The sequence below is a fragment of the Neodiprion lecontei genome, chromosome 1 (genome assembly GCF_021901455.1).
Source record: "Neodiprion lecontei isolate iyNeoLeco1 chromosome 1, iyNeoLeco1.1, whole genome shotgun sequence".
In the NCBI taxonomy this organism is placed as follows: Eukaryota; Metazoa; Arthropoda; class Insecta; order Hymenoptera; family Diprionidae; genus Neodiprion; species Neodiprion lecontei.
This window is the reverse complement of record NC_060260.1, coordinates 9,555,557-9,580,960: the sequence shown is the minus strand read 5'-3', so window position 1 is coordinate 9,580,960 and position 25,404 is coordinate 9,555,557. Positions and strand designations below refer to the sequence as shown.

The 25,404-nt window shown below is 37.1% G+C and overlaps 2 protein-coding genes across 22 annotated transcripts in view; one reads left to right on the top strand and one right to left on the bottom strand.

The window, feature by feature from the left end:
- The window catches only part of LOC107219263 (prolyl 4-hydroxylase subunit alpha-1), a 146,199-nt gene extending 142,488 nt beyond the window's left edge, over nucleotides 1–3,711 (top strand). For 2 of the 5 annotated variants that reach the window (XM_046729911.1, XM_046729912.1), the window contains exons 6-10: nucleotides 449–715; nucleotides 829–1,053; nucleotides 1,328–1,393; nucleotides 1,545–1,710; nucleotides 1,977–3,701. In XM_046729911.1, coding sequence (XP_046585867.1) covers nucleotides 449–715; nucleotides 829–1,053; nucleotides 1,328–1,393; nucleotides 1,545–1,710; nucleotides 1,977–2,071 — 819 coding nt within the window. In that variant the 3' untranslated portion in view covers nucleotides 2,072–3,701. Of the gene's footprint in view, nucleotides 1–448; nucleotides 716–828; nucleotides 1,054–1,327; nucleotides 1,394–1,544; nucleotides 1,711–1,976 lie in introns of all 5 variants that reach the window. The other 3 variants (XM_046729909.1, XM_015657432.2, XM_046729910.1) reach the window with 3 other exon arrangements.
- Nucleotides 3,712–15,041: 11,330 nt separating this feature from the next.
- LOC107227640 (intersectin-1) overlaps nucleotides 15,042–25,404 on the bottom strand; it is an 85,036-nt gene continuing 74,673 nt past the window's right edge. For all 17 annotated transcript variants that reach the window (XM_046736409.1, XM_046736417.1, XM_046736421.1 and 14 more), the window contains 12 exons: nucleotides 21,295–21,422; nucleotides 21,095–21,201; nucleotides 20,912–20,984; nucleotides 20,580–20,786; nucleotides 20,418–20,501; nucleotides 19,920–20,075; nucleotides 19,618–19,755; nucleotides 19,221–19,440; nucleotides 18,723–18,797; nucleotides 18,128–18,202; nucleotides 17,399–17,572; nucleotides 15,042–17,284 (listed from right to left, as the gene is read on the bottom strand). In XM_046736409.1, coding sequence (XP_046592365.1) covers nucleotides 17,130–17,284; nucleotides 17,399–17,572; nucleotides 18,128–18,202; nucleotides 18,723–18,797; nucleotides 19,221–19,440; nucleotides 19,618–19,755; nucleotides 19,920–20,075; nucleotides 20,418–20,501; nucleotides 20,580–20,786; nucleotides 20,912–20,984; nucleotides 21,095–21,201; nucleotides 21,295–21,422 — 1,592 coding nt within the window. In that variant the 3' untranslated portion in view covers nucleotides 15,042–17,129. The remainder of the gene's footprint in view (nucleotides 17,285–17,398; nucleotides 17,573–18,127; nucleotides 18,203–18,722; nucleotides 18,798–19,220; nucleotides 19,441–19,617; nucleotides 19,756–19,919; nucleotides 20,076–20,417; nucleotides 20,502–20,579; nucleotides 20,787–20,911; nucleotides 20,985–21,094; nucleotides 21,202–21,294; nucleotides 21,423–25,404) is intronic.

Genomic DNA, 25,404 nt, shown 5'->3' with positions numbered 1-25,404 from the left:
TAAAACAAATCGATTCACATATCGGCAACAGTAAGAGTGCCCAGGGTATAAATGGAATTCAAGGATTTAATTCTCATGATACGATAAATAGGATTTTCCCTGTCAGATTTTTTGGCGATTACAAATGCGACATTAATAGATAATGAGAATTTGCTGTGAAAAGAAGTTTTTCTCTCTGCGGGCTCTATTTATCATATTATTCATTTGAAATACATTAATTTTTAAATCGATCGTCTAGATTTGGCAATTCCCAATAAGAGATTGACTTTTATTAAATAATGCACCTGCATTTTTTCCGTTCACAATTATATTTGAAAACAAAGCTGAGAAAAGTTTGATAGATTATTCTTTTGCGACAGGAACTTTCAAATTTTAACATGTTGGTTCGTAAAAGATACCTTAACTGAAACTCGGGCACGATTTGACTTTTACGATTTTCACTCTTCAGCCCTTCACTGTAGCTGAGAAGAAGATCAAAACATGGGAAGAGTTGACGGAAAGGGAGCGGTACGAAATGCTGTGTCGTGGAGAGGTGACGCTACCAGCCGACGTCCAAAAAAATTTGAAATGTCGTTACGTGGAACGGGGAATCCCCTTCCTCAAGATCGCGCCGTTCAAGGAAGAAGAAGCTTACTTGGATCCTAGAATCGTGATATATCACGATGTAATTTATGACGAAGAAATTGACACTGTGAAGAGGATGGCTCAGCCGAGAGTAAGTCATAATAAGAATTAATCGACGCATAGCCTGGAATAGAATGGAGAATTTCAGGCAATGTAGTTTAAATTTCTCAATGAGAAATAAACCTGCATCGCTTTTGTTCTTAGTTTAAAAGAGCAACTGTCCAAAACTACAAAACTGGTGAAGTTGAAATTGCGCATTATCGTATCAGCAAAAGTGCCTGGCTCCAGGAATATGAACATCCACACGTAAAGGCTGTCAGTAGGCGAGTGGAGGACCTGACAAGCTTGACTGTCGATACTGCGGAAGAGCTGCAAGTAGTCAACTATGGAATTGGTGGACATTACGAGCCCCACTTTGACTTTGCAAGGGTGAATAATATCTTTTTTCTTTGGTCACTGCATCTTTTCCGCGCATTGTACAATTATCAAATACATGAAAATGTAATAAAAGCCCTCTAAGGCGTAGAGCTCTAAAAATTAGAAGAAATGCTTACTAATGAATACATAATAATATTAGCGTCCATCCAGTATTGTACTCTTCCATGCCCGATTTGTTAAAAACTTGAGTATTTCATTACCCCTGAAATCGTAAAGCACTATTAATAAAAAAAAAAAAAAAACTTTATTTATATTACGTCCGAAGCGAGAAGAAAAAAATGCTTTCAAAAGTCTTGGAACTGGAAATCGTATCGCAACGGTCCTTTACTACGTAAGTTAATTTGGGTTCACTCTATTCTACTTCTATTATATTTAAGGTCGAAGTTAAGAGACTTAATCTGCAAACTAGTACGACTTGTTAATATTATTACTAATACATCATTGATAATCACTCATTGTTATTCATTATTCAAACATTCCAGATGACTGATGTGGAACAAGGCGGTGGTACTGTTTTTACAAAAATCAATCTTGCTCTTTGGCCACGAAAGGGTAGCGCTGCATTTTGGTTCAACTTGAAGCCAAATGGCGAAGGAGATTACAGAACGAGACACGCCGCATGTCCAGTTTTGACCGGCTCTAAGTGGGGTGAGTATCTGTTATGAGGAGAATTAACCATTCAAAAATGATTAACGCGATTGAGATACATTTCAAATGCGCGAAATGGACAATTCATAAGCCGAATATAGTAGTCTCAAAGGTGTAGGTGTAGGATTTGAAAGTGTAAAAATAATAGATAATAGATTCCAATATAGAGAAAGATCATAGTCAGTCTGCGCAATTTCAGTTAATTTCATTACAGGTCTTGAGAAAAGATTATTTTAACTTTTGTTACGTATGTTCCTTAATTTCAGTGGCGAATAAATGGCTCCACGAGAGAGGACAAGAATTCCTACACCCCTGTAACTTGGAGAATCAGACACCAGATCCTGACAGCGGGCTTTACTAAATGCTCACAATCAACCCGTTTCGTACACCTTGCTGTTTCTTGGTGAAAATATTGACATATGAGAAAGTCCTTGACGCTTAACTAAACTGCCAGGTATTCGTCAGCAGATTTTAAACAAACGCTAAAAGAATTGGATTTAAAATTTAAATCAGTCTCTCAAAGTAAGAAAGTCCACCATACCGTGTAACGAGGGATTTTTGATAACTATAAAAATGAGATCAAATATTTCGATGATGCAGGTAATTTAGGTTCTAGGTCAAACTTACAATCCGTATAGTGGAAAAATGTTGATCTATACGCGCCAAAGCTGCCTTGGCACAAAGGACGCTGTCTTTCATCCTTTCAATGGTCTTATCAATTTCTCATTCTTTGTAGTTAAGTATATTATACACATCAGCTGTGCCCTCTTGCAGAATCAGTTTCCATTTTTTAGCTTTTGATTAACGCATGACGAGACTGCACTTTGCATTTATCAGGTGGGAGTGATGAACTGTTATTTACCATTTCATAAAATTAAGAAGGGTTTTATATTGATATTATTAGATGATATTATATATAATATAATTAGTAGCAATATATTATAAATTATACTAATTAACAAGTACAACTTGTTGTGCCATTGTTATTGGCAGTGTGTGGCAAAAATAACTGCATATGGGCTCAAACGTAAAACATTTACAATTATTTTCACTAATCAAATTTGATCAGAACTGAACCATTCGTAAATTTGGTTCTCCTAATATTCTTTAAAATCGTTTGATAGTTTATTTAACTATCTTACTGCAATCAGCTACGTAAGCAATATACTTTGTTCTGACACTTAGTAGCCACTCTTACAGTTGGCATAAAGTTTCACGCTGTTATTCAAATTGTGCTAGCTGCCGTAACTAAATAAATTACTCGAAATAATTGCACATTGCAGTATTTTTTGACTTAGAAAGTAATTTTGTTCCATACGCGAAATGTTACTAACTGGTGATCATTACCGGTCTATTAGTTAACTTAATTATCCAATGAATTTCTCGATAGCTCGGGATAAATATTTATCTCAGTGAGGAAAAATAATATCAATTCGAAGCAGAAATGCAAAGAATCGATAGCAGCAGAGCCTGTGCGAAAATTTAAATATAAAGCAGTTATAGAAATTACTCGACTAAGAATTCATGAAATGAAACTGAAGCTGTAAGACTTTGCGAGAAGTTGCTAACACATTGTTATCTTTAAATAAATGACAGTTAAGATACCGTAAATAGTAGCAAATGCAAAACAAATAATATTATATAGTTGAATATTACACTAGATAATGGTCACATAGCATATTTTAAAATGTAAATCAATTTACAATAAACTACAATCGATATTATACATGTATTATTACACATACCGATATACATTAATTACACATAAGTATAAATATTGCAGTCTAATATATTATTAATGTTGTTCAAAAATATGCTGCAATATAATATAATGCGTAATATCGGTTTAAATAATTTAGATCATGATATCATCATTATTAATATTGATTAACTGATTTTCGGAATATCGCACAATAGCAAATAAACATTTTCAAAAATTAGAATACCAACTAGCGGTTGGAGTGTGTTTTCATTAATTCCTCTAACAATAAAATGAAGATGCATATTAAGTATAACTCGTGTTTGTAATACAATTACAAAAGGTCTCTCAATTATTTTAGGTGTAATTGTGCTAACATCTTTCGATAAGACCTTTTTATTGAAAAATCTCGAACAATGTTACATATGTAACGAAAGGCTTATGGATTATATAAATAACTATTTTACCGCAAAGTGAACAAATTCGACTAAGATTATTCATAATTGGATGACTCAGGAAATATTCATATAATGAAATTGTCAATAGTTAAGTCGTTATTAATAAAATAACATCGGTTAGGGAATGAAAGTGACGTCGCCCTTCACAATTGTATTTTGGACTCGAATTCAGTTCTGCATGTGCGAAATCGTTTATTGGTCTTTCGTTCGTGTTCAATAGCGCTCATCCAACCCTTGACAGTCTCCTGATTATCTGTAAAAATAAAAGAAATATGTAGAAACAAAAAATGAAATCATGTGTAACTAGACGCTACTTTTGACCGTTTTCCAGTCCTAGCGGATCTAACTTATGGATGCTCCTCACTATAACCATAAATTGCATTAAAATTTCATTTTCTGTACGGGTGATGGTGTAATGATCGTTGATGAATTTTTTACGGGATTGTGTTACCAAACACTCGCAAACAATCAACAAACATTTCACGAACGTAAAAGTGAATTTTACTGTGATTCATTTTAACGAGGAGCTGTCGTAAGTTAGACGTGCTGGGATTGAACCGATGGATTGAACAAACTCCCGTAACTATTGCCAAACTAGAGTCGTTTTATTTACTTGTTTTTTGGGCGAGCTCGGGGAGAGGGCTGTTTTTCAAGTTTTACAGGTCAATCGGGAACTATTAAAGGTTAGAGAAGCGCTAAATGACGCTAAGAAACGACGAACAAACGATTCCGCACAAGCAGAACTCAAATCGGTCCCAAAATACAACTGTCAGGGGCTAATGTCACTTGAATTCCCTAACCGATCTTGTTTTATTAATAACTACTACGCTATTGACTATCTGACACCGGAAGCACACCATGAAACACTAACGACCAACAAATGGTTGAAAAAAAATAAATTGGTTCGGGTATGAATGAGAGACTAAGTAAGGGGACAGCGATTGGTCGGGTGAATCTCTATCTCTTTCTTCTCAGGAGCGAAACGATAAGATAGAGGATAAAATTAATCAATACCTCATTCTCTCCTTGTCTAACTCGTTGACTGAAGAATATAAAGGCGGATACACCGTAGGTAAGTTTTTGTGATCAGTTTTTGGTAGACAAGTGGGCCCAGGTGGGCCTGGGAGCGGAGGAGGGTTCCTCTCTATCGACTCTACCTAACGGGCTCGCACCGACATTCGTAGCAGTCAAAGTAGTGTCGGTATGGAGGCTTAAGATTGAGTCGGTTCAAAGTGGTACTCACTTTGTAGGACTTCTCGTCGATTGCGACTGAGAAATATCGATCAGCTCGATCATGCCCGTGAGAAAACGCGTAACCGCGTCCACGGCCAACCTCCGCAACGACCTCCGAACACCTCCAACCACCATCAACCACCTCCTCCAACCTCCGACTACCTTCGGCCTCCTCATCTACCTCGACATCGGCCACCTCCTCCTCACTGCCCCGCGGCATCTTGGTCGTCGTCGTCGTCATCGACTACCGCCGATCACTTCCAGCCGCCGCCAAACACTTCCTACCCACTCCAACCACCTCCAAACACCGCCGGTCACCTTCTGCCACCTCCTACCATTTTCGAACACCTCCAACCACCTCCAACCACCTCCAAACACCGCCGGTCACCTTCTGCCACCTCCTATCATTTTCGAACACCTCCAACCACCTCCAACCACCTCCAAACACCGCCGGTCACCTTCTGCCACCTCCTATCATTTTCGAACACCTCCAACCACCTCCGACCACCTCCGAACACCTTGGTCCTCTTCGTCCCCCTGCTCCGCCGTGAAATCTCTAACATTAATATTCATAATTATTCCAACAACTTTTCATTTGCTCTCTCGATCTTGAATTTTCATAGGCATAGAATCGAAACGCTGTTTTAGCTGGTCGCAAGTGAAGTATCTGCGTTGGGTGGAGGAGCAGAATTGTTTTTCGTAAAGTATTCGGATGGAAAAAAATTCAGAGTAACTGTAATACATCACGGATGCGCTAATTTTGATTAAGATTAAATGGATTCTCCGTACATGAGACAGTATTTAACGCAGCGTAGTGATTTAAAGACCTAAGAAGGTAATAGGAAGAGAAGGAACGAGGCTTCTTAACACTTCGAGTGTATTTCAACACACATTTGAAAGGTACGAGCAAAATTTTTCATCATCCAACTGTCGCAGAACGGCAGCGTTATCAGCTGACCCGTTAACTGAAGGATATATCTTCAGTCAACGGCTGACCATCGAAGGGCCTGTCCGCTTGAGTCTGGAATCGGCTGGAGAGATAAAGTGCGTATTTCTTGTATGAAATGTGAAAACTAAAATCATTATACATCATATCATATCATCATACATCGTACATCATACATCATACATCATACATCATACATCATACATCATACATCATCATACATAGTATTAAATGTCAAAACCAGAGTTCGGATGTCGGATGTTCAGAAAGTGACGTCACCAATTCAAAATCAGCTAGCCGAATTCCTCAGTCTGGAAACAACCGCGCAGTAGAGCGGACGGATAAGAGTCGCGCTCCGCAAATTTCGAGTACGGGTTCTCAACCTCCCGGATCCCGCGCTTCGGGTCCGCTACGTATTTCGAGTACCGGGTTCTCAACCTCCCCGATCCCGCGCTTCGGGTCCGCTACGCGGTGAAACTCGACTTCCAGGATAAGCGCTCCGTGGTTCCTGGTTCACGTTTACAATAAATTATTTCAATTCGTTTTTCGCGCAAGCCCATATTCAGTAGCTGTCAGTCCGCTAATAAAATTTCTCGACTTCCAGGATAAGCGCTCCGTGGTTCCTGGTTCACGTTTACAATAAATTATTTCAATTCGTTTTTCGCGCAAGCCCATATTCAGTAGCTGTCAGTCCGCTAATAAAATTTCTCGACTTCCAGGATAAGCGCTCCGTGGTTCCTGGTTCACGTTTACAATAAATTATTTCAATTCGTTTTTCGCGCAAGCCCATATTCGGTAGCTGTCAGTCCGCTAATAAAATTTCTCGACTTCAAGGATAAGCGCTCCGTGGTTCCTGGTTCACGTTTACAATAAATTATTTCAATTCGTTTTTCGCGCAAGCCCATATTCAGTAGCTGTCAGTCCGCTAATAAAATTTCTCGACTTCCAGGATAAGCGCTCCGTGGTTCCTGGTTCACGTTTACAATAAATTATTTCAATTCGTTTTTCGCGCAAGCCCATATTCAGTAGCTGTCAGTCCGCTAATAAAATTTCTCGACTTCCAGGATAAGCGCTCCGTGGTTCCTGGTTCACGTTTACAATAAATTATTTCAATTCGTTTTTCGCGCAAGCCCATATTCGGTAGCTGTCAGTCCGCTAATAAAATTTCTCGACTTCAAGGATAAGCGCTCCGTGGTTCCTGGTTCACGTTTACAATAAATTATTTCAATTCGTTTTTCGCGCAAGCTCATATTCGGTAGCTGTCAGTCCGCTAATAAAATTTCTCGACTTCCAGGATAAGCGCTCCGTGGTTCCTGGTTCACGTTTACAATAAATTATTTCAATTCGTTTTTCGCGCAAGCCCATATTCGGTAGCTGTCAGTCCGCTAATAAAATTTCTCGACTTCCAGGATAAGCGCTCCGTGGTTCCTGGTTCACGTTTACAATAAATTATTTCAATTCGTTTTTCGCGCAAGCCCATATTCGGTAGCTGTCAGTCCGCTAATAAAATTTCTCGACTTCCAGGATAAGCGCTCCGTGGTTCCTGGTTCACGTTTACAATAAATTATTTCAATTCGTTTTTCGCGCAAGCCCATATTCGGTAGCTGTCAGTCCGCTAATAAAATTTCTCGACTTCAAGGATAAGCGCTCCGTGGTTCCTGGTTCACGTTTACAATAAATTATTTCAATTCGTTTTTCGCGCAAGCCCATATTCAGTAGCTGTCAGTCCGCTAATAAAATTTCTCGAGTTCCAGGATAAGCGCTCCGTGGTTCCTGGTTCACGTTTACAATAAATTATTTCAATTCGTTTTTCGCGCAAGCCCATATTCGGTAGCTGTCAGTCCGCTAATAAAATTTCTCGACTTCCAGGATAAGCGCTCCGTGGTTCCTGGTTCACGTTTACAATAAATTATTTCAATTCGTTTTTCGCGCAAGCCCATATTAAGTAGCTCTCAGTCCGCTAATAAAATTTCTCGACTTCCAGGATAAGCGCTCCGTGGTTCCTGGTTCACGTTTACAATAAATTATTTCAATTCGTTTTTCGCGCAAGCCCAAATTCAGTAGCTGTCACTGCGCTAATAAAATTTCTATAACTTTATAATCTTCTCATAATCTTTTTGGTAAAATATGTCGATAAATAAATTATATTAAACCTTGCACATTATTTTTGATTTGTTCTCTCGCTGGAAATATTTATTAGTATTCGAGGTATAACTCGAGGTGGTTGGCGGTGGTTGAAGGTGTTCGGAGTTGGACGAGGAGGAGGACGAGGAAGACAAGGAGATGAAGGTGGACGAGGATTTGTGCTCGGTGAGTAAAACACTTTTATAATATTTGATGGCAATTGTGATTATATTTGATCTAAAATATTTCAAACTAGTCAAGTTTACATTAAATTATTTCAATTCATTTTTCGCGCAAGCACATATTCAGTAGCTATGAATAAGCTTATACAATTTATTATATTATTAAACAATTAATTAATTATATCAATCCTTATACAATATTATTGATGTGTTCCTATACTGAAAATATTTACATTAAATTATTTCAATTCATTTTTCGCGCAAGCACATATTCAGTAGCTGTGAATAAGCTTATACAATTTATTCTACTATCAATTAATTAATTAATTATATTAATCCTTACACAATATTTTTGATGTGTTCTCATACTGAAAATATTTATTACTATTCCAGGTATAACCCGAGGTGGTTGGCGGTGGTTGGAGGTGGTCGGAGGTGGACGAGGTGGACCAGGAGGAGGACGAGGACCAGGAGGAGGACGAGGTGGACGAGGAGGAGGCGGGGTGGGTCGTGGGAGAGGAGGGGCGGGGGAGGGGGAGGGAAGGGGCAGAGGTGGGCGGGGAAGGGGGTGAGGTGGGAAGGGAGGGGAAGGGGTGCGGGAGAGGGAGGGGCGGGGGAGGGGGAGGGGCGGGGAGGGGGAGGGGGAGGGGGAGGGGGAGGGGGAGGGTGAGGGGGAGGGGGAGGGGGGCGGGGGCGGGGAGGGGGAGGGGGCGGGGGAGGGGGAGGGGGAGGGGGGTGGGGAGGGGCGGGAGGGAGGGAGGGAGGGAGGGTGGGAGGGAAGGGCGGGAGGGAGGGAGGGAGGAGAGTGGAGGACGGATGTCGGTACGAGCCCGTTAGAGTTAATAGAGCAGTACACACCCCCCACACGGCCGCCCTCCCCGCCCCTCCCTCCCGCCCTCCCTCCCTCCCTCCCTCCCGCCCCTCCCTCCCTCCCTCCCTCCCTCCCTCCCTCCCGCCCCTCCCCACCCCCCTCCCCCTCCCCCGCCCCCTCCCCCTCCCCCTCCCTCTCCCTCTCCCCCACCCCTTCCCCTCCCTTCCCACCTCACCCCCTTCCCCGCCCACCTCTGCCCCTTCCCTCCCCCTCCCCCGCCCCTCCTCTCCCACGACCCACCCCGCCTCCTCCTCGTCCACCTCGTCCTCCTCCTGGTCCTCGTCTTCCTCCTGGTCCACCTCGTCCACCTCCGACCACCTCGGGTTATACCTGGAATAGTAATAAATATTTTCAGTATGAGAACACATCAAAAATATTGTGTAAGGATTAATATAATTAATTAATTAATTGATAGTAGAATAAATTGTATAAGCTTATTCACAGCTACTGAATATGTGCTTGCGCGAAAAATGAATTGAAATAATTTAATGTAAATATTTTCAGTATAGGAACACATCAATAATATTGTATAAGGATTGATATAATTAATTAATTGTTTAATAATATAATAAATTGTATAAGCTTATTCATAGCTACTGAATATGTGCTTGCGCGAAAAATGAATTGAAGTAATTTAATGTAAACTTGACTAGTTTGAAATATTTTAGATCAAATATAATTACAATTGCCATCAAATATTATAAAAGTGTTTTACTCACCGAGCAGAAATCCTCGTCCACCTTCATCTCCTTGTCTTCCTCGTCCTCCTCCTCGTCCAACTCCGAACACCTTCAACCACCGCCAACCACCTCGAGTTATACCTCGAATACTAATAAATATTTCCAGCGAGAGAACAAATCAAAAATAATGTGCAAGGTTTAATATAATTTATTTATCGACATATTTTACCAAAAAGATTATGAGAAGATTATAAAGTTATAGAAATTTTATTAGCGCAGTGACAGCTACTGAATTTGGGGTTGCGCGAAAAACGAATTGAAATAATTTATTGTAAACGTGAACCAGGAACCACGGAGCGCTTATCCTGGAAGTCGAGAAATTTTATTAGCGGACTGACAGCTACTGAATTTGGGGTTGCGCGAAAAACGAATTGAAATAATTTATTGTAAACGTGAACCAGGAACCACGGAGCGCTTATCCTGGAAGTCGAGAAATTTTATTAGCGGACTGACAGCTACCGAATATGGGCTTGCGCGAAAAACGAATTGAAATAATTTATTGTAAACGTGAACCAGGAACCACGGAGCGCTTATCCTGGAAGTCGAGAAATTTTATTAGCGGACTGACAGCTACCGAATATGGGCTTGCGCGAAAAACGAATTGAAATAATTTATTGTAAACGTGAACCAGGAACCACGGAGCGCTTATCCTGGAAGTCGAGAAATTTTATTAGCGGACTGACAGCTACCGAATATGGGCTTGCGCGAAAAACGAATTGAAATAATTTATTGTAAACGTGAACCAGGAACCACGGAGCGCTTATCCTGGAAGTCGAGAAATTTTATTAGCGGACTGACAGCTACCGAATATGGGCTTGCGCGAAAAACGAATTGAAATAATTTATTGTAAACGTGAACCAGGAACCACGGAGCGCTTATCCTGGAAGTCGAGAAATTTTATTAGCGGACTGACAGCTACCGAATATGGGCTTGCGCGAAAAACGAATTGAAATAATTTATTGTAAACGTGAACCAGGAACCACGGAGCGCTTATCCTGGAAGTCGAGAAATTTTATTAGCGGACTGACAGCTACCGAATATGGGCTTGCGCGAAAAACGAATTGAAATAATTTATTGTAAACGTGAACCAGGAACCACGGAGCGCTTATCCTGGAAGTCGAGAAATTTTATTAGCGGACTGACAGCTACCGAATATGGGCTTGCGCGAAAAACGAATTGAAATAATTTATTGTAAACGTGAACCAGGAACCACGGAGCGCTTATCCTGGAAGTCGAGAAATTTTATTAGCGGACTGACAGCTACTGAATATGGGCTTGCGCGAAAAACGAATTGAAATAATTTATTGTAAACGTGAACCAGGAACCACGGAGCGCTTATCCTGGAAGTCGAGAAATTTTATTAGCGGACTGACAGCTACTGAATATGGGCTTGCGCGAAAAACGAATTGAAATAATTTATTGTAAACGTGAACCAGGAACCACGGAGCGCTTATCCTGGAAGTCGAGAAATTTTATTAGCGGACTGAGAGCTACCGAATATGGGCTTGCGCGAAAAACGAATTGAAATAATTTATTGTAAACGTGAACCAGGAACCACGGAGCGCTTATCCTGGAAGTCGAGAAATTTTATTAGCGGACTGACAGCTACTGAATATGGGCTTGCGCGAAAAACGAATTGAAATAATTTATTGTAAACGTGAACCAGGAACCACGGAGCGCTTATCCTGGAAGTCGAGAAATTTTATTAGCGGACTGACAGCTACTGAATATGGGCTTGCGCGAAAAACGAATTGAAATAATTTATTGTAAACGTGAACCAGGAACCACGGAGCGCTTATCCTGGAAGTCGAGAAATTTTATTAGCGGACTGACAGCTACCGAATATGGGCTTGCGCGAAAAACGAATTGAAATAATTTATTGTAAACGTGAACCAGGAACCACGGAGCGCTTATCCTGGAAGTCGAGAAATTTTATTAGCGGACTGACAGCTACTGAATATGGGCTTGCGCGAAAAACGAATTGAAATAATTTATTGTAAACGTGAACCAGGAACCACGGAGCGCTTATCCTGGAAGTCGAGAAATTTTATTAGCGGACTGACAGCTACCGAATATGGGCTTGCGCGAAAAACGAATTGAAATAATTTATTGTAAACGTGAACCAGGAACCACGGAGCGCTTATCCTGGAAGTCGAGAAATTTTATTAGCGGACTGACAGCTACTGAATATGGGCTTGCGCGAAAAACGAATTGAAATAATTTATTGTAAACGTGAACCAGGAACCACGGAGCGCTTATCCTGGAAGTCGAGAAATTTTATTAGCGGACTGACAGCTACTGAATATGGGCTTGCGCGAAAAACGAATTGAAATAATTTATTGTAAACGTGAACCAGGAACCACGGAGCGCTTATCCTGGAAGTCGAGAAATTTTATTAGCGGACTGACAGCTACCGAATATGGGCTTGCGCGAAAAACGAATTGAAATAATTTATTGTAAACGTGAACCAGGAACCACGGAGCGCTTATCCTGGAAGTCGAGAAATTTTATTAGCGGACTGACAGCTACCGAATATGGGCTTGCGCGAAAAACGAATTGAAATAATTTATTGTAAACGTGAACCAGGAACCACGGAGCGCTTATCCTGGAAGTCGAGAAATTTTATTAGCGGACTGACAGCTACCGAATATGGGCTTGCGCGAAAAACGAATTGAAATAATTTATTGTAAACGTGAACCAGGAACCACGGAGCGCTTATCCTGGAAGTCGAGAAATTTTATTAGCGGACTGACAGCTACCGAATATGGGCTTGCGCGAAAAACGAATTGAAATAATTTATTGTAAACGTGAACCAGGAACCACGGAGCGCTTATCCTGGAAGTCGAGAAATTTTATTAGCGGACTGACAGCTACTGAATATGGGCTTGCGCGAAAAACGAATTGAAATAATTTATTGTAAACGTGAACCAGGAACCACGGAGCGCTTATCCTGGAAGTCGAGAAATTTTATTAGCGGACTGACAGCTACTGAATATGGGCTTGCGCGAAAAACGAATTGAAATAATTTATTGTAAACGTGAACCAGGAACCACGGAGCGCTTATCCTGGAAGTCGAGAAATTTTATTAGCGGACTGAGAGCTACCGAATATGGGCTTGCGCGAAAAACGAATTGAAATAATTTATTGTAAACGTGAACCAGGAACCACGGAGCGCTTATCCTGGAAGTCGAGAAATTTTATTAGCGGACTGACAGCTACTGAATATGGGCTTGCGCGAAAAACGAATTGAAATAATTTATTGTAAACGTGAACCAGGAACCACGGAGCGCTTATCCTGGAAGTCGAGAAATTTTATTAGCGGACTGACAGCTACTGAATATGGGCTTGCGCGAAAAACGAATTGAAATAATTTATTGTAAACGTGAACCAGGAACCACGGAGCGCTTATCCTGGAAGTCGAGAAATTTTATTAGCGGACTGACAGCTACTGAATATGGGCTTGCGCGAAAAACGAATTGAAATAATTTATTGTAAACGTGAACCAGGAACCACGGAGCGCTTATCCTGGAAGTCGAGAAATTTTATTAGCGGACTGACAGCTACTGAATATGGGCTTGCGCGAAAAACGAATTGAAATAATTTATTGTAAACGTGAACCAGGAACCACGGAGCGCTTATCCTGGAAGTCGAGAAATTTTATTAGCGGACTGACAGCTACTGAATATGGGCTTGCGCGAAAAACGAATTGAAATAATTTATTGTAAACGTGAACCAGGAACCACGGAGCGCTTATCCTGGAAGTCGAGAAATTTTATTAGCGGACTGACAGCTACTGAATATGGGCTTGCGCGAAAAACGAATTGAAATAATTTATTGTAAACGTGAACCAGGAACCACGGAGCGCTTATCCTGGAAGTCGAGAAATTTTATTAGCGGACTGACAGCTACTGAATATGGGCTTGCGCGAAAAACGAATTGAAATAATTTATTGTAAACGTGAACCAGGAACCACGGAGCGCTTATCCTGGAAGTCGAGTTTCACCGCGTAGCGGACCCGAAGCGCGGGATCGGGGAGGTTGAGAACCCGGTACTCGAAATACGTAGCGGACCCGAAGCGCGGGATCCGGGAGGTTGAGAACCCGTACTCGAAATTTGCGGAGCGCGACTCTTATCCGTCCGCTCTACTGCGCGGTTGTTTCCAGACTGAGGAATTCGGCTAGCTGATTTTGAATTGGTGACGTCACTTTCTGAACATCCGACATCCGAACTCTGGTTTTGACATTTAATACTATGTATGATGATGTATGATGTATGATGTATGATGTATGATGTATGATGTATGATGTACGATGTATGATGATATGATATGATGTATAATGATTTTAGTTTTCACATTTCATACAAGAAATACGCACTTTATCTCTCCAGCCGATTCCAGACTCAAGCGGACAGGCCCTTCGATGGTCAGCCGTTGACTGAAGATATATCCTTCAGTTAACGGGTCAGCTGATAACGCTGCCGTTCTGCGACAGTTGGATGATGAAAAATTTTGCTCGTACCTTTCAAATGTGTGTTGAAATACACTCGAAGTGTTAAGAAGCCTCGTTCCTTCTCTTCCTATTACCTTCTTAGGTCTTAAAATCACTACGCTGCGTTAAATACTGTCTCATGTACGGAGAATCCATTTAATCTTAATCAAAATTAGCGCATCCGTGATGTATTACAGTTACTCTGAATTTTTTTCCATCCGAATACTTTACGAAAAACAATTCTGCTCCTCCACCCAACGCAGATACTTCACTTGCGACCAGCTAAAACAGCGTTTCGATTCTATGCCTATGAAAATTCAAGATCGAGAGAGCAAATGAAAAGTTGTTGGAATAATTATGAATATTAATGTTGTGGAATACATATGGAATACATGATGATTACAGCTCCCAAATAGCAGAAAAAATAAAGCTAAAAATTTTTGCGTATAGTTTCTGTACTCTCATGAAGTTTTTGACGGGATTGCTAAATTCTGTAGACTTAATATGTAAAGAAAAGGTCCTTTAAATTGACTTGAGGAGAACAATTCTTTTCCCTCAAAACCGCAGAAAAACTGTATACCACTCCAGTTGATTTGTTTTACTTTATTTTACCATCTTTCAAAGAAACCATACAATCATTCGACCTAGACCTGATTTAAACCTCATTTGGCTAGAACAATCTTTCGCACATCGTCCCAAGTTGCTATATTCATCGGACAAAACATTGACAGTTTTGAGAAGCATCGATTCAACTTGCGCGAGGCTAAGTCGGCTTTTTTTTCCGTAAAAGGCCTGTCTCGCGGTCGTCCTAAAAGAACTTATTTCACCACTGTTAGGAACCGTCGTGAAAAATAACAGTGTATATTTTTATTCCGAAACACGTGACCGTCATTTCTTTCTCGTTTCAGTGATTAAACGAAAAATGTCATCCACGACCGCAAATCTTCGTAATATGTACGTTTTGTATCAATTATAATATTTCGCTTTTAAGATTGTACTTAATTTTTCATTCGTTGCCAATGTTTTGTGATTCATCTCACTCAAAATATTAATGAAAGGATTGCAATGAGAAAGATGAGGTAAGAATTGATAAAAAATACTCGGAGCTCATTGGCACCAATCACAAAGAATATATGCTTATTGTTACCTGTAGATATAGTCATAGCAAAGACTAAACCTCAACAGAAAAACAAACAATAACGTTATATTCAACCTAATTAAGCGGAATGAATTTCCATTTAGTTCTTCTAGGATAAAATTGATTCAGTGCAGATTTAACTATCAGTATCCTTTGTTAACGTATCCGTATCCTGTTAACTTACTAATCAAGAAATCAGTTCGACATGGTAAAAGAAAAGTTGTGTGAACACTCATGATCACCCAACGAGATTTTTGCAGTTTGAGTAATCAAGCTCCCATGACTGTCCGCATTTGATGTTTTACTACGTACTCAAGATTGCTAGCTCATGATGTAATATCAAAAGGCTTCAAACGCGCTTTCATCACTCATTTGCTAAGTACAGTAGTAAGTTTTCAGAAACAGGATGAGAAAAACTTCAATATTCAATATATTTAGTAAATATTTTGGCCATCGTTGGACATAATTATATATTCATGTAGATGTATACTCCAAGTGCAGTAGTAAATGGTGATAATGGTACATGGACATCCAAGTTTTCCGTAAAGATCAAGACATATTCTTAAATATCGTCCGCAATATATTTATGATTATTCAACGAATCATATCTTACAATTAGTCATTATATAACGGACACCAATAAAACGCTACCTTTATTTCATTCAAGTTGATTCACTTATAATAAGAATTTTTGGTTTAATTTACTGTGAATTTATTCTCTTTGTTGGCTTCAAAAATTTGTCGGAATGTCAATAATATTTGGCCTCAATCAATTCTGTAATAAATAATGATCCCTTGATTAAAAACTATTCGAAGGTGACTGTGGTAACAGTTTTCATTATACAATAACATTATCAAGTACATACGAAACAATATTTTTCATATTCATTGTAATGAGTAAATTAGTCTGAGTATCTCTTTCTTACCAATACATAAAGCGAAGATAATAACAATGTATATTCTTTAAATGTGTAAAAAGTGTTATAAATTGAACTCATACATGCATCACATACGTAATAAAACTCACAAGTTCCACTTCAGTTTGAATTTGTTGCAACGTTACAAATGCAAACATTATAATAATGCTTAAATCTATGTTTTGACACTGCTTTAGACTAAATTCTAATTATTACAAAAAAAATTTCACAATTAAAGTTCACAAAAAGATATTGATCAGTTCGAATGGTACTCTGCATTTTCCGTAGAATAAACAAAACTTGCATTAGTCGCGAATGAAGTGTTCACAACTTCACAGATGGTACAGTTTCTTGTCAAAGTATGATTGTAAATAAATTGAAGATTTCAAAATGTACAATGCAAGTTTCAAACAAATGTATGATACTGTTCGAAAGGTTGAATTGTTTCAGAGGTAAACGTCTGAATTGCAAATTGCGGACATTATTTTAGAAAAAAAAAACTAATGTGTTTGTGTTAACTGAATAGGTCTCTGAATATCATACTCTGTCAGTATTACTACAATGTCATGATTCCGAAAGTATCAATTGAAAAATCATACTTCTAACCCACTCATGTAATTCTTATGCTAAACGGTTGAAGAGGCGTAGATCCAACTTCAATACAACTTCTCCACTTTCAACTTCGTGTAGCTTAATTCTTTTCTGAATTGGCCCACAAGAATCTATGCTATCTCTCATTATGTCGGATACTCGAACTTCGGCACGTCCACGGAATTCTGTAACGACAATTGAGGCAATGTGTTACACGACTTACATTCGTTAATTATATATCTTTCGATTCAATACCAAATTGTTATACATTAAATTCAAAAACTGTAAACAAAATTTACCGTCCGGACTGTAATATCCCTTGTCGAAAACAGTTATACACAAAGTATCCGCATGTAAATCTTTGACTTGGAACTGCATTGACTTATCCCACAGTGGACAGTTAGTTCCTGATACAACTTGCGTTCTCTCCTCTTGTGATCCCATTGATACTTTGCAGAATGTGTTGTACTTTCCTGTTTCATCAACATCAGAGGATTTATAAAATGAATAGATTGACGAAATGTCAAAAATTGCAAACATATCACAGCAAAATATAAATTGGATTTAACAAATCTTGAATGCATATACTCTCGTAGAATGAAGCAAAAATACTAAAAACATCATAATTGAAAAATATACTCAAGGTACCGTCTACATATTCACGATCCGTACGTGTTCAAAGTCGGTTAAAATGCTGATAAAATACCGTGGAAATGAAGCCGGTTAAAATTTCATCATACTCCGGTATTACTCGCACACTTAACAGTTCGTCAATATCTTGCTTTGTTAATAGCACGAAAGAAAAAAAGAGTTTAGTATAGCAAAAGCCAAATATGGGTTTGAATTAAAATGAAAGGAAGCGTTTGGTTTATGTTAAGTTTAGCGACACTGTTCTTCACAAAAATGGATCATTTTTTCAAAGTTATAATTTTTATGGCCGTTTATTGACTATTTCGAATGTTTTACAGAAGGGAAAAGTTCGAAATAATAACAAAATCAAATCTTAGTAGCATCTGCAGTAACATTACCTGGTTTAGTAGGACAGAGATCTTCTGCTTCCCTGACAACTAGTCTGAGACGGCCCTTTGGGGGTCTCCTGCGAACTACAAGCATGCGACGCGCTAGTTAATTTACATGCTGCATGCAAAACTAAATTATTAGTAAGCAATTTTAATGGTATCAAAAATTGATTTAAATCCCATCATTCAAGTAACCATTCTTCTGCACACATTCTAATCAATTTAGCTTGTGCTCTAAATATCTTGCATGCCATAATCCTACCAATAAACGAAGTAAATTCCCCATTTACCTGTTTCAATTTATATTGAATGCAATAAAATCAGAATCTATAAAATGAATCTGTGATTCATTTCTTGTAATTACAGAATAAAGCATGTCTCACGTAAAATTCATGTCTTATGCTCAAGGAATAATGATGATTACATCTAATAAAGTCGCGATTTTTTTCAAGGCTCAATATATAATTCAAGACTACACAGCGTTGAATCGAAGCTGAATTGTTTTTTTTTTTAAAAAAGACAAATTAGCACACACGAAGCAAAGCCAAGCAAATATCACATAAAATTTAACAGAAGTCTTGGACATTCTTAAGCAAACTCTTACCAGATAATGCTTTGATACTCGACCCTTCGAGTACAGTAACAAGAATTCGCCCACACGCAGCAAACTGCGCCTGCTCTGCTCACACACATTGACAGACATAGACATTTTATTAAATCAGAAATCAACAATTTCGACTCGATGTAATAAACGTAACGAAAAATGTAAATGATCTATTATAAATTCGTTTAAAAAAAACATTTCTAGTTAGAAAAACTGAAAAGTATACAGATATTTCTATAGATGAATTATTTATACAAGATCATTTAAAGAACCGCAATAAATGCAAATTGTGAAATTGGTATATTACCTATTAGCTTTCCGTGCATAACATAATTTCTGTATGATTATAAAGTGACGACTTAAATTCAACATTGAGGGAAGCTGTCATATAAAACAATTTCTATCTAAATACAAGAAATGTTCTGGAAATATTAGCGCACCACAAGTTTGATTGCACATTAGCGAAACCAAGAAAGAAAGAATATGGAAAATACTCACTCGATCGCTGCCGTTGAAGCTGAGTTTTTTCATTTTCTAAATAGACTCTACTGGCTTCGGTTATTCGCTTTAACCACAAAGAACATTCACTGGCAGATGGTGCTAAAAGAGTAATAGTTTTCTTTGAATCCCATAAACGGATCGTTCTAGAGTGGTCGGATGTATCATTTCCATTAAGTTCCGGTACTGTCAATATGACCAACTCATTCAGAAACGTTGGCTGAAATGAAAGATTAATATTTCAGTTTATACAACTAATATAATATTATACCTGGTTAAAACTGAGTCATCCACAAATCATACTTGTAGATAAAAATATATAACTGTTCCAATTCATTTACTTTTTAAATTTGAAACTTGTAGAATTGTCAATTTTCGGACAAGTTGTGTTACTTACTTTTCTGTACAGTTTAAATTTTTGATTAGCGTTTCTTTCAAAGGAGAATTGCTGTCCAGATGGTAAAGATTTTGTTGGTTGAGCAAACAAGATAAAATCATTCATCAGAAATCCCACAAGTTCTTTGCCGCTTTTTGCCTATGACAATGAAAAAATTACTTCTTCGTTTGAAAGCTAAATATTAAAACGTAAGTTAACTTGTTACTTTAAGAAATCATTCACGTATTCAACAATACAAACTAATGTGTCAACATGATCGTCAACATTTGATATTGCTTATGCAAAATAAATATTTCACGTACTTTGTGCAGTATTCCATGATGCAAAAATTTCCTAGGTCCGAGAGAATTTGTAAGTGAGTTAAATATCAGTTGTTCTTCTAATCCATCGCAAGTTACATGCTGTTGTAACCATTCGAGTCTGTCGCTATTTTCTTTTTCTCTGACGCCCTCATTTACCTAAATCAATTTCAACGTATGACACACATATAACATATAAGTCATTTACGGACAAAAATAATCCAAGTTAATATACCGACAAATTGATAATTAATTTGGAACAAATACTGATTTAACTGATAAGAACCTATTTTTAATAGTCATAGAAATAATAATTCTACGTAAATTGTTTTTCACATTTCCATTGATCACAACATTATCTGGTACGTATCTTTTGATAATGTAATCTGACCAATGATAGAAGAGAGATGTGCCACAATTCAGTTATCTCGCAGACATGTTGTTGATTCTGTTGAACTTGATGCGTGACTGTATTTAATTATTGATATATCCTTTTGTTACCTGTGTACAAAATTCTTCTGCTCTTGCCAGCGCTTCTAGAAGATATTGTCTGTCGGGATGTAACACAGGAGTATATTCGAGAATCTGTTAAAAGCAAAGGTATACATTACTTTGACAAGCTGGGTGCTGATGTATAATCGCTTGAAAACGTGCATTGCAAACCTTGTTAATAATCAGTGGGTATTTTGTAATCCTTTGCATGGGTTTAATGAGAAACGAACTCAGCGGCATTCCCTTTGTTCTTGGGTCCTGTTGACACATCGCAGCAACCTGAACGAATTCTGGTGATTTTTCAGTAAGTTGCTGAAGGTACGTTGCTGCGGAAAGCTGACAGCTACAGAATCTAACATAGGCCGACATCCTCGGGATCTGTAAATTCAAAACCGTGAGTCATATCCCTCCAATTTTTCCTTCTAAATCACTCACATATTTGGTTGTTCAAATAAAACACGTTAATGCATATACACTATTTCACTGTGCACCATTCAACTTACATTTTCACACAATATGTCACCGATCATTCTTATAACACCACCATCGCTGTTGTCCCTTCGTATTCTCAGTGTTCTGAAGAGTAAAAAAAGTTAGAACTGAATAACACGCCTTTGCATTCAATTTTCAAGTATCCACCACTTTTTAATAAACAGAAATTTTTGCTAAAGTTGACTGACTCTTACCTCAAAAAATTGTCATTGCACACTATAATATCCCGCCAATTGACGAATATCTTGTCAACTTCGTTTACAGTCAGTACCATACTTTGAAGTAACGGTTTCTCAAAGACCTGTAAACAAATATTGGGCATTATTGCTTTACATATAACTACAAACAAAATGACATTTTATACATATAAAATTATTTAAAATAACGTATTCACCTCGTGAACCAGAGTCATGTCTTCGATGTACGCTTGTTCAGTTGCAATGAGTTCTTTGATATGTTCCTGACGTTTCCTTTCCGTATCATTGAGCAGTCCAAACATAACATCACGTATTAGATCGCTGGCTGCACATAAAATAAATCGAAAATCTTGAAAAAAGTTAATATATTCATATTAAAAAGGAGTAGTTTCATAATAAAATGGAATTTACGTTGAATACGGTGGAAAAGGGGGCTCGGACTAAAAAAAATGTAATTGTTTGAAACTGATACTGTGTGTGAAAACGAATTCATGTTACACTTATTTTAACTAAACACAACAAACAAAGCACCACTGTTTAGGACAAAGTTTGACAGTTATATGATGATTTGAAAAAGAAAAATGTACGTTATTTTTATCGGTTTAATTGGTAAACATGATAAGAACATAGACACCTGAATCACAGTTTAAAAAAAAACCAAATTAATCATCCAGCTGGAATTGTCATCGCCATGATTACAACAATGAGAAATTGAAAAAACGGTGATGATTACTGTAGTTTAAATCAAAAATCCGTATTTTCAGTCTCTTTACTATATTTTCTAACGTATTTTAATTGTTTAGTTTCTTTTTCTAAAGTGAAATTACAAGTCACAATCTGGAAAATGGCAAAATAATTACTGTACACAGTACTATACTATACGTCACCTGTCCCACATAAAATTCTCCGCGGAATCTGAAATAAATTATATGCAAGTATTAAACCAGTTTATGGGCAAGAAGGTGGGTATTTCTAGATTATCGGATTTTTTTCTATTCCTTAAAAGTCAACCTTGACGTGATGTTGCAACCGTGAAAACTTGGGAGCGTTTTTTAATTATCGAAGAAAATTGTATAACCAATTTAAACAACAATATATAGTTTTGCAAAGGACTCGAAATTATTCCTGTATTTTTAAACTTATTCTTCTTGTATTGAGAATAATGCACTTAATTATAAAACATTCCCAATTTCATGTAAAAAAAGTCTTGCTCCAAATTTAAATGAAAAGATTAACAACATTGGTAACGGTGTTTATAATAGTTACATATTTTATTTCCATTATCATCTATTATCAGGCGACAAGTTTTTAAATAAAATGAAGACAAAATTAAAATGAAACGAATATCCTACAAACTGACTAAATTCCAAACAAATTTTGTCCACATTTTTACATTCATCATGACTTACACTAAATTTTTTTCTCATTTTTCTCTTTCTTTCTTCCGTAACATTAAACATTCAGTACAGTTAGCTATATTTTTTGTAACAATTGTTAAAGATATATCATAATTTTTTTACGTACATATTCTATAATTACATACTTGTTATTTGCTCGTTATAATATCTCAGATGCATAATTGAAATTTTTGGTGGATAATGTATTATCAATGGTAAGTAATATTCAACAACATTATTGATTTTTTTCAAGCAACTGTTTTTTTCCGTCCTACGATGCATTTGTCACAAATTACAAAGATTTGGTATATGATAGAGAGCAATAAATTACTAGAATGTATCACGGCTTCTACTATTAACGTCCCTTTTTTTAATATGATTTATCAAATATAATTTACCTGATAAAAAAACATATTCGCTGAATATTTAGAACAAAAGTAATTACTAAATAACTCGAATAATCACATCTAAATGAATACTGACAAATTTTATTATCCCTATAATTATTACATAAAGTATATTACTTTATTGTATAGTTTTTTTAATATAAGTTTATGGCTGCTATTTCAACTAATTATTTTTTCAACATCAAAGACTTCACGCAATTTCACGTGTACATAATTTTTATATCTTTGTAATGAAATTTCTGACAAATTGTACTACTTGCTTTTTCGTGGAATTAATAATAGTAGTACGTTTGATACACTAGTCAAGAAATTGAAGACAAAATTTAGATGTTATACACTACAATACCATTGCATGAAGTAGTTTTTCAATATTCTTAGTCTGTTGCCAAAATTCACTGTCATGGCTACCCCGATATTGCAGGATGCTATTTATTGATCCTGTTCAAATTGAGGACCACAATATTTTGTGCCTTTTAGTGACACAAACATAGCCAACCTGTTCTTAGTGAATTCTGATAATAAATATTGGGGTATATATTATACATTATATATTATAAACTATAAAACATCTCTTGTTATAACATTAAAGGTCACGAATTTTAGAATCAAATCAACTTAGGTTTTATTTTATTTCAAGCGCAAATAACATTTTCAACTGTTTTATTTTTGACGTTTTCAGTGCTTGATCAACAACTTTGATAAAAAGCACTGATTAGGCTGTCAATCCACAGTTTAAAGGGGTGCTGCTAATGTTTGAATAATCATTAACTAGCAATTGGGTATGAAATCTATACAACAGTTAAATAATCTCTCGGCTACATCTATTATTGTGACTACCAGTCTATCATTTTTTATTTTCGTCTAGTTTGTTGATCGATAATGTAAACCTGAGGATCAACACACTTACTAATACAACATAAATTATGTTTAGTAGCGAGCAATAAGAATTCAGATGATTGTAGTTCAAAAAATGAAAAGCTGGTATTGTTTGGTTTTGGTCGGTCAAAGTATTCATGAAAGGACAAGTCAAAAGAATTATTACAGTTTATAAAATTACTCGTTGAAGTGATTTTTTCTTCTACAAATGAATTTATCTTCAATTTATCACAATTTTACTATTTACTACATGGTTTTTCCCAGTAATATTATTAATTATCGTTTCCAAACTAAAATAGTATTAAGTACTTAGTTACATGGACAGTGGTTCTTGCTTCATTTTATTGTCTGTGTAAGATGACGATTGCATCATAAAAAGCAAATTCATCTCACGCTGTTATTGTGTCCATAAAAAAAAGATGAAAAACCGTAATTACCGTTTAACCAGGAAACTTCATTATATTGAAAAAATCCGGTTTGATGCATTGACTAACATATTTCTTTATCTAACAACTTCTCTTAAATAATAGAATATACTTCATGGAAGGAACTAGGTATTGTAACATAGACTGACAAACCTCTCACAATATTGTTTTCCAGAACAAATTGTCGAGGTAACAGGCCCGGGTGAGATATTCAGTTTGAAATGAATTATATGGAAAGACTGATGACGTTTAAGTGTGTACATTGAAAACTGAATTTTAACGGCGCTCACACAATGGTTATACATATATGTGTCTATTTAATTGTGCGCTTATTACGTAATAAAGAATATACGTGAATAAATACATAACTAAGAACTTGCTTTACTTATTCAGTGACTAAGATGAACATTGTTCAATTTCGAAACGATCATACCTAAGTTCTCCGAACGAAAACTCAACTTTGATAATGATATTAAACGAAATACTCATTACACAGCATTATTCAGAATCGAATGAATTCAGTTGAAGACAATTTGCAGTGGCGTGAATGGCTAAAGTAAAGACAAGCGCCCATGTAATTACAATAACCGGAGGCTGTCATTGAAAAAATTAACGTTACAATCTATGGAATACCTACGTGACATCTAAGCAATGTATAAATATGGTCAACCTATTAATGCAGACAGCGCCATTCAGAATTCTAGAAACATATGGCATTACAGTTCGAATTAGTTGCCACTCGATTCGCAAATTCTGAACGATGTTTGACCTTAATAATGTTATGCATATGTAGTTTAAATAGTACAATAATTATATTGGTTTAGTCCTTGATTAGCATCGATATTTGCGAAATTTTTAACAAGAAGAAATATCAACAGTTATGGATTTCTTCACGGTTAATTAATGTAGAGAATATTATTTCGCAAATTTGAATTAACACAGATTTTGCAGGCGTGTTATTTTAGTGTTAGTTAGGGCAGTCTAATAATTAATTAGTACTTCTTTCGTCTGAGTATCTAATCTGTTTACAAGAACAAACAGGCGACTATGGTTTGAATTTTTTCTTTATATTTGACGTTGATACAGTAATAATTGAAAAAAAATTCTTCTATTAATACAGTCACTGTTGAGATTTCTTATTGCGCAGTTTATTTTTATCTTCCACCTCCTTTCTTAAACATTACATTTTATGCATAAATTCC